Raw genomic sequence first — 13,173 nt, forward strand, 5'->3', positions numbered from 1 at the left:
ATAGTTCTAATGCTATATGTTTAGAATCACTTCTTCACTATCCTATTCACTATTCGTTATGATCTTCAATATCACATCTAGTTGTGTACACTCTGACCAAGCAGTGGCGCACTTGCTTGTCTTGGCACTGATGTCGTACCGCTGATCGTGTCGAATTTGCAATATTGGACAAAATCCATAAGTTTGCTAGTTTCTAATTGGTGTGTTGCACTTTGTATTATCACTGAACACCGAATTTCCCGTGTATCCCTCTGATGTCCCGAAATATGTAGCCTTATTGACGAGCGCGGCACAATGTGACCACCTCCCCAGAGACCCTCGAGACCTGTCCCACACACACACACACATGAGTGTGTGTGTGTGTGTGTGGTCATCGTGTAGCCTCATACTATCCTCCTCTGTCTTGATCCTCCTCATAATTTTTGTGTCATCAGCAAACATCAAGAGGAACGAGTCAATTCCTTCTAGGAGATCATTTACGTATATCAGAAACAGTAAAGGTCCAAGGACTGATCCCTGTGGGACTCCACTGGTGACTCCCCGCCACTCCGAGACCACACCCCTCCCGGTGACTCACTGTGTCCTGTTGCTTAGGTACTCTCTTGTCCAGTGAATTACCTTCGATTTCACTCCTGCCTGCATCTCCAGTCTGCGCACTAGTCTCTTATGTGGTACTGAGTCAAAAGCTTTCTGGCTATCCAGAAATATGTAGTCTCCCCAGCCCTCTCTCTCTTGCCTGATTTTTGTTGCCTGGTCATAGAACTCAATTAATCCTGTTAGGCATGATTTGCCATCTCTGAACCCATGTTGATGTTGTGTTACATAGTTCTTCCACTCCAGATGTTCCACTAGCTTTTTTCGCACAATCTTTTCCATCATCTTGCATGGAATGCAAGTTAGGGACACTGGCCTGTAGTTCAGAGCCTCCTGCCTATCACCCTTATTGTATAATGGGACTACATTGGCCGTCTTCCAAATTTTTGTCAGTTCACCTGTTACCAGTGATTTGTTGTAGACCATAAAGAGTGGTAGGTACAGAGCTGCTCCTTCCTATAGAATCCATGGTGAGATTCCATCCAGGCCTATAGCATTTGTCACGTCCAAATCCAACAGATGCTTCCCCACTGGTAATCACAAACACCTCTAATGGGGTCTGGTTTGATGTTCCCTCCCTTATCTCTGGGACCTCTCTTTGCTATGAGGTGAAGACTTCCTGGAATTTCTTATTGAGTTCCTCGCACACTTCCTTATCGTTTGTAGTGAATCTCTCTGCCCCTATCCTCAGTTTCATTACCTGTTCATTCACTGTTGTTTTCCTCCTAGTGTGGCTATGCAGCAGTTTGGGTTGAGTCTTTGCCTTGCTAGCTATATTATTTTCATATTGCCTCTCTACCTCTCTTCTCACCCTGACGTATTCATTCCTGGCGCTCTGGTATCTTTCTCTGCTCTCTAGTGTTCTGTTGTTTCCATAGTTTCTCCATGCCCTTTTACTTAGTTGCTTTGCTAGCTTACAACTCTGATTAAACCGTGGCTTTCACATCTTCATTTCATTTTTTTTTTCAATTTGGACTAGGACGAACCTGTCTGTTGCTTCCTTACACTTGTGTGTGAAGTAGTCCATCATGTCTTGAACCGTCTTTCCTCTAAGCTCTGTTTCTCAAGCTATTTTAGTTAGGAATTTTCTCATCTCCTCATAGTATCCCTTCCGGAATGCCGACCTCTTACTGTCTGGTCCCTTCCTTGAGTACATTAACCCTTCTACGACTAGATACTCAAACAACAGCACACTGTGATCACTCATACCCACGGGGGCTTCAAGACCGATTTCCCTTTTGTCTGAATCGTTCAGAGTGAATACTAGGTCGAGTCTTGCTGGTTCATCATTGCCTCTATTTCTCGTGGTACCCTTGATAGGCTGACTTAAAAAGTTTCTAGTCGTCACCTCCAGCAGTTTAGCTCTCCATGTTTCCTCACCTCCATGTGGTTCCCTGTTTTCCCAGTCTATCCTTCCATGATTAAAGTCTACCATTACGAGCAGATGGGATCGATTTCTACAGGCAGCAGCGGCTGCTCTCTCAATGATAGTGTTAACTGCCATGTTGTTTCTGTCATACTCTTGCCAGGGTCTTCTTTCATTTGGTGGTGGGTTATATATCACTGCTACTACTACTCTTGGTCCTCCCATCATCATGGTGCTTGTTATGAAGTCTCTGAACCCTTCGCAGCCTGGAATAACCATCTCCTCGAAGTTCCATTCCTTTCTCATCAGTAGAGCCACTCCATCTCCTCCCCTTCCTTCCTCTCTTTCCTTATTACAGTGCAGAAACACCGCATTCGTTATGATTCCTGAGAGTTTTGTTTCTGTGAGAACAATTACATCTGGGTTTACTTCTTGTGTTGTTTCCCTAAGTTCACTGACCTTATTTGTAATCCCATCTATGTTCGAGTACATGACCTTGAAGCTGACTCTCTTCTGTCCATTCTCAGTTTCTGTTGATTCCACTGGAGTTGAGGGGCAAGGGATGTCTGGGGGTGGGTGAGCCTAGGAAGGAGGACCTGGGGGGTCTGGGGTGTGAGGGGGCTGGGTGGATCTGGAACATGGGGGCTTGGGGGGGTCTGTCGTCATGCGGCTGAGGGGGTCCGGGGTTGGGGGTTAGTTGGGGCATGGGAGTTGCCCCAACTTTGTGTGTGTGTGTGTGTGTGTGTGTGTGTGTGTGTGTGTGTGTGTGTGTGTGTGTGTGTGTGTGTGTGTGTGTGTGTGTGTGTGTGTGTGTGTGTGTGTCTGTGTGTGTGTGTGTGTGTGTGTGTGTGTGTATGTGTGTGTGTGTGTGTTTTACATCCTCGCCTTGGATGTAAAAAAAAAACACTAATATGGGATGACAATTGACCTTTGGCAGCATATTTTTCTACATAATAGTGCAGCATTAGCATAACAATGGACCCTAATGCACTCTTTATCGTCAAACATCTCAGGTATTTTGTCTGCACTATATTCTACTGCCACCAGATTCCTTCATGCATCCTTCACTGTTTTGTTATATTTATTTACTTTAAGTTAAGCTCTCTCTTTTTCTCTCCCTCAGGTTCCCTTAAATACTCACCTCACTTCCCGGGGTTCGACCCCTCATGCAAAGCACATATCTCCAACCAATTTTATCTCTTCCACTTAAGATATCCCCTCGCATTTCATGTCCCTTCACACTACATATCCCCTCACACAACATATCCCCTCAAACTACATATCCCCTTACACTACATATTCCCCATACAATACAAATCCATTCACACTACATATTCTCTCACACTGCATTTCCCTTCACGCTACATATCCTTTACATTACATATCCCCTCACACTACAGATCCCCTCTCACTACATATCCTTTTATCTACATATCCCTTCCCACTACATATCCATTCACCCTACATATCCACTAACACAACATATCCCCTCACATTACATGTCCCCTCACACTACATATCCCCTCACTCTACACATCCTTTACACTAGCTAACATTCCAGCACTCCTTTGATCTAATTAGGATTACAATGGAATTCAATCTGAAACTGAGTAATAGATTCAAACTATGAACTATTACTGTAAGCGAAAGTTTATGGTGGTACAAACAGTGCAGAAGCCAAAAATTACTCGTTTAATATTTCCAGTTGATTACTCGTTGATGATTTAGAGTCATCTACTATCCCAGCCTTCCCTGGTGATTGCCGGATCTATGAGGTTGTTCGTCTTCGTCAACCGATGACCCACATAACCATCACAGCCAGTTTGATCAGTGTGGCCTCTAGCAGAAACAGGTCCTGGCTTCTCTTGAATGCTTACACTGCAGTACTAACGACGTTTCTTATTGTGCCTTTGCCTGCACTTCCTTCCATATCTCTCACTCCGGTATGTTGTGGCTGAATTGTATATTTTTCGTGCCTGACCTTCCAGTTTCATCTTCCAAGGAGTACAATTTGAGTTTTTGTGTTGATTCCAGTAGTTAAAATTCTCAAGTGATTCTATCCGTACACTAAAGGATCTCTGCATACTTGCCAGCACTGCATTCTTCCAGACATAAAAGTGAACCCGAGGACCTAACACATTACCGTACAAGATAGCACTGATGAGTTTTTTCTATTTGAGTCGTCCGGCGTACGCGCAGAGGTTATAAGAGGACACTTTAAATTAACGTTTTTCATAACGTTATGAAACTTTATGAGAATTTCCTGCCCACCTAACCTATCAGAGGACCCTTAACTTACTGTTGTTGAAAAAAAAAATCCCAAATTTATTTTCATTTTTTTTTCGTTTTCAAATTACGTCCAAATTCGGCCATACGGGCAAACGGCCAAAAGCGACGTTCTTTTTAAGAGGACAGGTTGCATCGTGTTGGGTCTAGCACCTCTAGGTAGCATCTCTCAAATTGGCAAAGGGAATGGTCTGGAGTACGGGATGAATACAGGCTGGTTGAATAAGCTACAAGGAAAGATTACTGGAAATAAACCACACGACGCTGGAAGACAGATAAGTTAGGGGAGACATGATCACCACCAATAACATTCTCAGAGGAACTGACAGGGTAGATAAAGATAAACTACTTAGCATAGGTGGAGGCCTGGTCGGCGACCGGGCCGCGGGGACGCTAAGCCCTGGAAGCACCTCAAGGTAACCTCAAGGTAGGTGGGACGCGAACCAGTGGATACAGGTGAACACTGGGTACATAAATGATCCAATGGGACGCTAGAAAAAAATCAGTGTCAGAGAAGTTAACAAATGGAATGCTTTAGGAAGTGATGTGGTGGAGGCAGACCCCATACACAGTTTCAAATGTAGATATGATAGAGCCCAATAGGTTCATAAATCTTTACTCCAGTTAATAGAAGTTAAGAAGCGGGTAATTACCCGACTTTAAACCCCAGCAAGCACAACTAGGTGAGTACAGTTAGGTGAGAACATTCACACCCCCGACTGTGATTTTTGGCACTGCCCGCCAGCTACACAGCTATATATTTTGAAAAAAAATATCCCAAAAATAAATTCTTATAGTAATATGCACCATTAGTTACTCATTATTTTATTATTTATTTATGCATATACAAGAATGTACATAAGGAATGTGAGGATACAAATATGGTAATTACAGTCTTGTAAAGCCACTAGCACGCGCAGCGTTTCGGGCAGGAAATCTTGGGGAAACTAACATAAATTTCATGCTGTCGATAATTTGCTTGTACTCACATAACATACACGATCCTTACATAGTGTCAAAGGTTTCTCCTTTATCAGACTGAGAGGATAACAATTTTTTTTACTGGCAATTCACACACAGCTCCTATCACTAATGATCATCCATTCATTAGACATATTTTTTGTAACAGAAAGAGAGAGAGAGAGAGAGAGAGAGAGAGAGATTGACAGAGAGGCAGAGACAGAGACGGACAATAGATTGAACATAAGAATGAAGGTTCTAATTTTGAAATGGTCAAAAGATTGACAGATGCAATTTAATACTGCCTAATTACGAACATTTATGTATTGAATTTATTATTTTTAATTCTTACTAATCATAATTCCCCGATCTCTTTCGCAATCCGACTTCGCAATCTCAACACCATCTAGTTCGTATTTTGAAACTCTATCATCCTTACCTAGCGTCAAAATCTTAATTTTGTCAGCATTAATCTTCATCTGCCAATCTTTAGACCATTTGAAAACACTATTTAGATCGTCTTGAAGTGATAGCGCGTTTTTTCCGTGTTCATTTTCCTCCCGATTTTCGTATCATAGGCAAATTTACAAATATTTCTGCTTAAACCCGAATCTAAATTATTTATATATATTATGAATAACAGAAGTCCTAGGACAGAGCCTTGAGACACTCCACTTTCAACATTTTTCCCCTCTGACTTAACTCCATTTATACTGACTCTGTTTTTTTTGGTATAGCAATGCCGTTACAAAACTTAATATTGCACCCCCAATAACGTGAGACTCTATCGTTTTAATCAATGTTTCATGTGGTACTTTATCAAAAGCTTTGCTAAAGTCAAGGTAAACAACGTCACAAACCTTCCCACTATCAACTGCCTCAACTATGCTCGAATAAAATGATAGCAAATTTGTTAAACATAAACGGCTGTTAATAAAATAATGTTGTGAATCATTTATTAATCTATGTTTTTCATGATGAAAATAAAATGGTATTTGCAATTATTGATTCAAGAAACTTTCCCACAATACCCGTTAAGCTAATTGGGCGATAGTTTGACGCAAGTGATTTATCTTCTCTCTTGAAAATTGTTACCATATTAGCAACCTTCCTGCTAAGGTCCTTTTTTGCATTATTTAAGCTCCTTGACAAACAACTCGTCCGGCCCTTGGGATTTGTTTGGCTTCAGTTCACTAGATGTTTATTAACAACCTGTCTGGTAACTAGTCAACCTGTCCTCGTCCCCACCCACATAGACTTGTTCGGCTGAGGGCATATTGTTAAGTTTCTCTTTAGTAAATGCAGAGATAAAATATTTAAAATACTACTCATCTCTTCGTCATTATCAGTTATCTGACATGTTTCAGTTATTAATTTAAAAAATCATTATGCTGATGGCATTATTTTAAGTTCCTCGTTAGTAAATACAGAGATAAAATATTTATTGAAAATACTACTCATCTCTTCGTCATTATCAGTCATCAGACGTGTCTCAGTTTTTAAAGGACATATACTTTCCCTAATTTTTGTTCGGTATAACTGAATTTTTTTTTAGGATTTGCCTTTGCTTGCCCAGTTTCAGTTGCCCAGTTGAACTTCACAGTTTCTTTTTGCCCTCCTTATTTTTTTTTTTTAATATTTCTAACCAGTTGGACGAATTTTTGTTCTAAACTGACTTCCCCATTCTTGATTCCTTTGTACCAAGATCTCTTTCTATCTATAATGTTCTTCAGTACCTTTATTATTCATTTCGGGTCATTATAATTCGATCTCTTCAATTTGAACGGAAGACTTCGTTCCTGTGCTTTGTTTAGAATATTTTGAAATAAGTTATATTTTGAATCCGCATCGAAATCTCTTTTTACGTCACCCATGACGTTAAAAGGTGTCTCCCTCAACGACCGGCCCACCCCCTATGCCCGGGACTTTTCAATCTAATTTACCCCAAAAGTTTCTTAGGCCATTAAAATCAGTTTTTCGAAAATTTGGCACTTTAACCGAATTTTCTCTTACAAAGCTATTCCATTCTATGCTACATCTAATTTCCTTCTTATTACTGTTCCCTAGCTCACTCCCTATTTTGATGTCATTAATTTGTGTCTCTCTGTTAGGTAACACAAAGTCAAAAATATTATTTTCTCACATTGATTCCTTACTGTGTTGCTTAAGGAAGCAGTTGTCAATTAATTCTAGAAAATCCCTTGCTTCACTTTTCCCTGTTTTGTTAAGCCAGTTTATTTCACTAATATTAAAGTCATACATGACACAAATCCTGTTAGACCTAGATGCTCTAGATATTTCATCTCGTAGATGCTTTGTTTCAAATCTGTCGAAGATGGGTGGCCTGTATATAACTCCTAATTTAAGATTTTTTGCTGTTCCTTTTAATTCTAATCAAATAGTTTCTGTCTGTGGCTCAGTTTTGACTCCATCTTTGAGGCTACATTTAAATTTTCCCTAACATAAATGGCTACTTCCCCTCCTCGTCTAATATATATATATATCTGTATGAAATAACTTATATTCGTTTATTTGATATTCAGCAAACAGCTCTCTGTTTTCTATATTTATCCATGTTTCTGTAAGTGTAATAATTGTCTCTGTCTATTGTCTCTGTGCAGAAAAGAACATTTATTTTTTATATTTGGTTTCTTAGACTTCTACTGGTCGTTTATTATACCATACGTTGATTGCTATTTGGAGGCCCATCTTCTTCCCTGTTTCTTTTAGCACTTTTTTCCAACCAATTCATACTTTTAATGCTTCCATGCTCAATATAAATTCCCATACCAATATCTAGTAACAGTTTAATTCCTGACTCCTCCAACCACAGATTCCAACGAGTTGGCAGCAGCAACAACCCCAGCCCTAGATAAATAAACCCCATCTCGAGCATACATATCAGTCCTTTCATAGAATTGCTTCCAGTTAATAATGAGTGATATTGCATTTGATTTCCAATATTTGTCCAGTCGGCAATTAACCCCAAGTGCCCTCGACAACCAATAATTTCCCTTTTCCTTTCGATAACTTCCTTTCTTGGAAGAATGCCACATATGATCGGGATTCCTCCCTTGCTCCTAACTAATTCTATAGCTGTCTTAAATCTCTGTATCAGTGCCTCATTCCTAGCTCGCCCAACATCATTTCCACCGGCACTGATACATATAATGGGTTTGTTCCCATTTCTAGCCATAATATCATTCAAGTTGTTTACAATATCACCAATTCCTGCTTCTGGACAGCAAACACTCAACCTTTCTGGAACAAAATGCTCTATCCAAAAACCTCTCCTGAGAATCACCCACAGCCAAAATTCGTTTAGCTACTTTATTTCCCGACGCTCCCTACGTTGTCTTGTCTCTCGGGGTAACTGTAGTCTCTCTACAGAACTCGTCTTCCAGCACGGCGAATGAATTTGAGATCTTCAAAGACAGCTGAGGCGGCCTTGTCAAAGTTTTCTTAAGTTCCCCGTCCATTGCGACACTCCAAGACGAAGTCTCCCTAATGCTGCTCTCCTCCTTTGCTTCCTCTTGAGGGTAGATACGTGGTTTCATCTGCCAAAACAACGGTAGATAGATGGATAGCTGGATGGAGTTGGATAGATGGACTGATTGAAGGACAGAGGGATAAATTGATGACTGAGTGGATAGACTGAGAGATAAAGATGGAAAGATAAAGGGATATATTGACATATAGATGGATATATTGGCATTTAGATGGGGTAGATGAATAAATAGATGAGTAGATGGATGGATAGATAGTTGGATAAATAGATGAATTGATTTATAAATCGACTGATTGATGAATGGATAGATAGTTCGATAGATAAATGGACAAATAGATAAGCAAATAGATGAACGTACGTTTAGATGGGGGATTATATATATGGATAGATGGAGAAATAGATATATTGATGAATGGATTGATAGACGGACTGACCTTGTTCTCATACATAACAGTAGGGCAGCTGGCATCTCTTTGCTGTTGAAAAGTATGCGGAAAGATATTACGAGGCAGGACTTGTTTTAGGCTGTAACAGCGCCTCGTGCGTGTGTGTGTGAGCGGTCCATGGGGCGGATATAACATGTATAGGACCTGCCAAGAAAGATGCGTATATACCGCTCAATATGAGAGAGTTCCTGCGTTACTTTATTACCTCGCATCTGGTTGATACCTGGTTGATGGGGTTCTGGGAGTTCGTCTACTCCCCAAGCCCGGCCCGAGGCCAGGCTCGACTTGTGAGAGTTTGGTCCACCAGGCTGTTGCTTGGAGCGGCCCGCAGGCCCACATACCCACCACAGCCCGGTTGGTCCGGCACTCCTTGGAGGAATAAATCTAGTTTCCTCTTGAAAATGTCCACGGTTGTTCCGGCAATATTTCTTATGCTTGCTGGGAGGACGTTGAACAACCGCGGACCTCTGATGTTTATACAGTGTTCTCTGATTGTGCCTATGGCACCTCTGCTCTTCATTGGTTCTATTCTACATTTTCTTCCATGTCGTTCACTCCAGTACGTTGTTATTTTACTGTGTAGATTTGGTACTTGGCCCTCCAGTATCTTCCAGGTGTATATTATCTAACGCCGCCTTCGTTCTAATTTCTGCCTTTTATAAAAAAAAAGGATGAGAGTGGTGAAAATTGTATCTCTCGCTTCCCACCGGGCCTTACCGCCTGTATTATTAACTCCTGAGGTAGGAGTAGCTCCAGGAGTTGCCTGTAGCTTCTTCATTCAGCTCTTCGATGCTGTTGAATGTCTTACCTTGCCCCTCACCTGTTGATTATTTCCCACCAAAAATTACTTCAATATTCTTTGATGAATTTGCTGTATTCAGACCTCAGCTTTAATTGGAATATTCTCTCCCTGCATATAATTGGTTCTTGTTTCATTACCATTATGCATTAAGATTCAGTAAGTCGATGTATCAAATATTTCTTCGTGTCAATTAATCCTCGGTTCTTCTCGATCTGACCTTTCAGATCTCTGGGACGATCCACAACGCCGGTCAGAGCGTCCTCTTCAAGGTGGAGAAGGGCACCAAGCACCACGTCAACATCACAGGCGGACCTCTCGTCTACAAGTACCGCTTCGAAGAACTCTACATCCACTTTGGCGTCAATAACGACATGGGTTCAGAGCACCAGATTAACGGTGCAACCTTTCCTGCTGAGGTAGGTATATCGAAGTGAATGTAGCACACACACACACACACACACACACACACACACACACACACACACACACACACACACACACACACACACACACACACACACACACACACACACACACACACACACACACACACACACACACACACAGGCACACACAAACACACACAGGCACGCACACACACACACACACACACACACACACACACACACACACACACACACACACACACACACACACACACACACACACACACACACACACACACACAGGCTGGCCAACATACGAACGGCATTCAGAAACTTGTGTAAAGAATCATTCAGAACTTTGTATACCACATATGTCAGGCCAATCCTGGAGTATGCAGCCCCAGCATGGAGTCCATATCTAGTCAAGGATAAGACTAAACTGGACACACAAACACACACACACACAAAGGTTTGCCACCAGACTAGTACCCGAGCTGAGAGGTATGAGCTACGAGGAGAGACTACGGGAATTAAACCTCACTTCGCTGGAAGACAGAAGAGTTAGGGGGGACATGATCACCACATTCAAGATTCTGAAGGGGATTGATAGGGTAGATAAAGACAGTCTATTTAACACAAGGGGAACACGCACAAGGGGACACAGGTGGAAACTGAGTGCCCAAATGAGCCACAGAGATATTAGAAAGAACTTTTTTAGTGTCAGAGTGGTTGACAAATGGAATGCATTAGGGGGTGATGTGGTGGAGGCTGACTCCATACACAGTTTCAAGTGTAGATATGACAGAGCCCGATAGGCTCAGGAATCTGTACACCTGTTGATTGACGGTTGAGAGGCGGGACCAAAGAGCCAGAGCTCAACCCCCGCAAACACAACTAGGTGAGTAACTAGGTGAGTACACACACACACACACACACACACACACACACACACACACACACACACACACACACACACACACAAGGAACAAGGAACCGCATGGAGGCGAGGATACGTGGAGAGCCAAACTATTGGAGGTAGTGACAAGCAACTTTTTAACCCAGCATGTCGGAGAACCCACAAGGATGAGAGGAAATGACGAACCAGCGAGACTCGACCTAGTCTTCACTCTGAACGACTCCGACATAAGAGAAATCGGTTTTGAGGACCCAGTAGGAATGAGCGACCACAGTGTACTGGTGTTTGAGTACTTGATTGAAGAAGGGTTATTGAACTCGAGGAGGGATACCGAAACCAAAAGGTTAGCATACCGAAAGGGAAACTATGAGGGGATAAGAAAATTCCTAACAGATATAGCATGGGAAACAGAGCTCAGGGGAAAGACGGCCCAAGATATGATGGATTACATCACGCAGAAGTGCAAGGACGCAGCAAACAAGTTTGTCCCAGTCCAAAAGGAAAACAGAGAAATGAAGATGAGAAACCCATGGTTTAATCAAAGATGTAGGCTAGCTAAGCAGCAAAGTAAAAGGGCATGGAGAAACTATAGGAATAACAGGACACTGGAGAGCAGAGAAAGATACCAGAATGCCAGGAATGAATATGTCAGGATGAGAAGAGAGGCAGAAAGACAATACGAAAATGACATCGCAAGCAAGGCAAAGACTCAGCCTAAATTGTTGCATAGCCACATTAGGAGAAAAACAACAATAAAGGAACAGGTTATGAGATTAAGGATAGGGGCGGAAGGATTCACTACAAATGACAAGGAAGTGTGTGAGGAATTGAATAAGAAATTCCAGGTCTTCACCTTAGAACAAGGAGAAATTCCAGAGGTAAGTGAGGGAATAGCTAACCAGGAACCACTGGAAGAGTTTGAGATTACCAGTGGGGAAGTAAGGAAGTGTTTACTAGAGTTGGACGTGACGAAGGCTATAGGCCCAGATGGAATCTCAACTTGGGTTCTAAAGGAAGGAGCAAGAGAACTGAGCCTACCACTCTCCATAGTGTATAACAAATCACTGGCAACAGGGGAACTGCCAGATATTTGGAAAGCAGCTAACGTAGTCCCGATATACAAGAAAGGGGATAGACAGGAGGCACTGAACTACAGGCCAGTGTCCCTAACCTGCATACCATGCAAGCTGATGGAGAAGATTGTGCGAAAAAAAACTAGTGGAGCATCTGGAGCGAAGGAACTTTGTAACACAGCATCAACATGGGTTCAGGGATGGCAGGTCCTGCCTCACAGGGTTACTTGAATTCTACGACCAGGCAACAAAAATAAGGCAAGAAAGAGAAGGGTGGGCAGACTGCATATTTTTGGATTGTCAGAAAGCCTTTGATACAGTACCACACAAGAGGCTAGTGCGAAAGTTGGAGATGCAGGCTGGAGTGAGAGGGAAGGTACTCCGGTGGATAGAGAAATACCTAAGCAACAGGAGACAACGAGTCTGTGTGAGGGGTGAGGTCTCAGATTGGCGAGACGTCACAAGTGGAGTCCCGCAGGGGTCAGTCCTTGGACCTATACTGTTTCTGGTATATGTAAATGATCTCCCAGAGGGTATAGATTCGTTCCTCTCAATGTTTGCCGACGATGCAAAAATTATGAGGAGGATTGAAACAGAGGATGATAGTAGGAGGCTACAAGATGACCTGGATAGACTGAGTGAATGGTCCAACAAATGGCTGTTGAAGTTCAACCCGAGTAAATGCAAAGTAATGAAACTAGGCAGTGGAAACAGGAGGCCAGGCACAGGATACAGAATAGGAGATGAAGTACTTAATGAAACAGACAGAGAGAAAGATCTAGGAGTTGATATCACACCAAACCTGTCTCCTGAAGCCCACATAAAGAGAATAACGT

The 13,173-nt window shown here is 42.1% G+C and overlaps 1 protein-coding gene across 1 annotated transcript in view; it reads left to right on the forward strand.

Moving 5' to 3' along the window:
* LOC123753543 (carbonic anhydrase-related protein 10-like) overlaps positions 1–13,173 on the forward strand; it is a 279,994-nt gene that overhangs the window by 114,961 nt on the left and 151,860 nt on the right. The window contains exon 2 of the mRNA XM_069331362.1: positions 10,187–10,378. Coding sequence (XP_069187463.1) covers positions 10,187–10,378 — 192 coding nt within the window. The remainder of the gene's footprint in view (positions 1–10,186; positions 10,379–13,173) is intronic.

This window comes from Procambarus clarkii, chromosome 25, assembly GCF_040958095.1.
Source record: "Procambarus clarkii isolate CNS0578487 chromosome 25, FALCON_Pclarkii_2.0, whole genome shotgun sequence".
Lineage (NCBI taxonomy): Eukaryota > Metazoa > Arthropoda > Malacostraca > Decapoda > Cambaridae > Procambarus > Procambarus clarkii.